Source organism: Octopus bimaculoides, chromosome 24 (assembly GCF_001194135.2).
Source record: "Octopus bimaculoides isolate UCB-OBI-ISO-001 chromosome 24, ASM119413v2, whole genome shotgun sequence".
NCBI lineage: Eukaryota > Metazoa > Mollusca > Cephalopoda > Octopoda > Octopodidae > Octopus > Octopus bimaculoides.
Window position 1 is genome coordinate 20374654 of NC_069004.1, and position 2001 is coordinate 20376654.

Here is a 2001-nt window from a genome sequence, read left to right on the forward strand (position 1 = left end):
GCGCTTCACGCGCTTTCTAACCCTCTTTTAGCGCGATGCCTTCGACGTAACAACAACTTGCTCCTCTGAGATGCCTCAACGAGGCTTTTAACCTTCCAATGCTGATTACAAGTCAACCAGCGGCTGCCAGGCTGAATAACACAGGATTTGTAAAACCAAGCATCACCAAAAATAAAACTTATTTTTATTATGTTGTTAATTGTTCTACTGTTTCTTAATATATAATTTTGTTAAAAGGTGATAGAGAGAGACTAATGTCTCTATTGCTACTATCAACCTTTTATACTGGTGACCCCAAGTACAGAATACGGAATTATCTCTCTCACAACTCGTCAACCGGAAGAAAAGACGATAAAAAAATTTGTCACGATAACAACGCCTGCCTTTCAAAAAAACTCTCCATTTTCTATCATTCGCGTCAGAGCGCGAAGAGACGAAGAAAGAAACAGTAATAAGCAATCGCTGCAAATCCACATGGTGTCAATTGGACTACATTACTTCAAAAGTATGATATCTTGTATTACTAACAGGACAACAGTAAAATACAACATACACACACACATTTAATTTCTCTGTCCTGTCCTGGTTACATCTCTCTTGCAGACAAAATACGAGAAGGTTGGTGAAATTTTTTTCTTGCACGCAGTACAAGCAACACACACACACACACACACACACAAAAACAAAAAAAACAAAAGCAAACGCCATTGTTGTTTTTGTTTTACGAATTTTTTTCCTCTCTCTTATGCAACTGTTGTTTCCACACACCAAACAAGAACAACAACAAAATTATTGTTTCTTATCGGCTTTATTTTTTTGTGTCCTCGTATCAAGAAAATTTTGTTCCTTGTTTCTTTTCTTTCCTTTCACTTTGACAGAATCATTCTCGAATAAATATGTCGTCCCACATGTTACCACCATTCAATGGTGATGCCATTTTATGGTTCGCTCAACTAGGGGCTCACTTTGATGCATACGGAATTTCTCCGACGAATCAACTGAAATTCTTCTATTGTAGTTTACCAACACAGCTTGCAACATCTGCCAGAGATCTAATTACATCCCCGAACCCAGACGCCACTTATGCGTCTGTAAAGGCAGAAATTTTGCGACGCAACACGAAGTCTGCCGAAAGCAGATTTAATGAGCTGATGGCTGATGAAGAATTAGGCGACAGGACACCTTCAGAATTTTTACGCCACCTTAGGGAGCTGAGCGGTGAGAGGACTGACGCCCCTCTCCTTTGTAAGATTTTTTTCTCTCGTTTACCGTTTCACGTGCGTACAATTTTGGCGACTGCGCTTGACGCCTACACGGTTGATCAAGTCGCCACTATGGCGGACAAGATTCTTGAATTTTCCGCTCAGCCAGCACACGGTGCCTGTCTCTCTTCTGAGGCTTCATCAATTGCCTCACATAAATCCTCTCCCTCCTATGATGTTTTGCTGACAAACTGGAAGAACTTACGCGTCGGGTGAATGATCTGTGCCATTCTAAGCGGTCTTCACGCTCTCGTAGCAGATCTCGTAGTCATTCGACTTCTAGGACACAACCTGGTATGTGCTGGTATCATACGAAATTTGCTGAAAAGTCACGCAAGTGCATTCAACCATGCTCCTTTAAAGTTTCGGAAAACTTCCAAGGAAGAAATTGTGCACGTCTGTTTCTTCCTCTGCACCTACCTTTCATCGTGCAATTTTTGTCCAGGACCAGGTGTCGAAGAAGTCCTTCATGATTGATACCGGGTCGTGCTGTAGTATTTGGACTCTTCGCTTTACTACTGACAAACCTAAGCGTTCGCTTATAGTGTTGTATGCAATTGATTCCTCCTCGATAAATACATTTGGTCAGCTTTCTCTACGCCTAGACATTGGTCTTCGTAGAGATTTTCAATGGGTTTTTGTCATAGCTGACATTCCGCATCCTATTTTGGGTGCGGACTTTTTAAATCATTTTAACTTGTTGGTAGATGTTCGGCGTCGGAGGCTTGTCGACGATTCA

At 41.5% G+C, this 2001-nt stretch overlaps 1 protein-coding gene across 1 annotated transcript in view; it reads left to right on the forward strand.

Annotated features, from left to right (window-relative positions):
- LOC106873111 (uncharacterized) overlaps positions 1-1478 on the forward strand; it is a 2620-nt gene extending 1142 nt beyond the window's left edge. The window contains exon 2 of the mRNA XM_014920338.1: positions 879-1478. Coding sequence (XP_014775824.1) covers positions 879-1478 — 600 coding nt within the window. The remainder of the gene's footprint in view (positions 1-878) is intronic.
- The last annotated feature ends 523 nt before the right edge of the window (positions 1479-2001 follow it).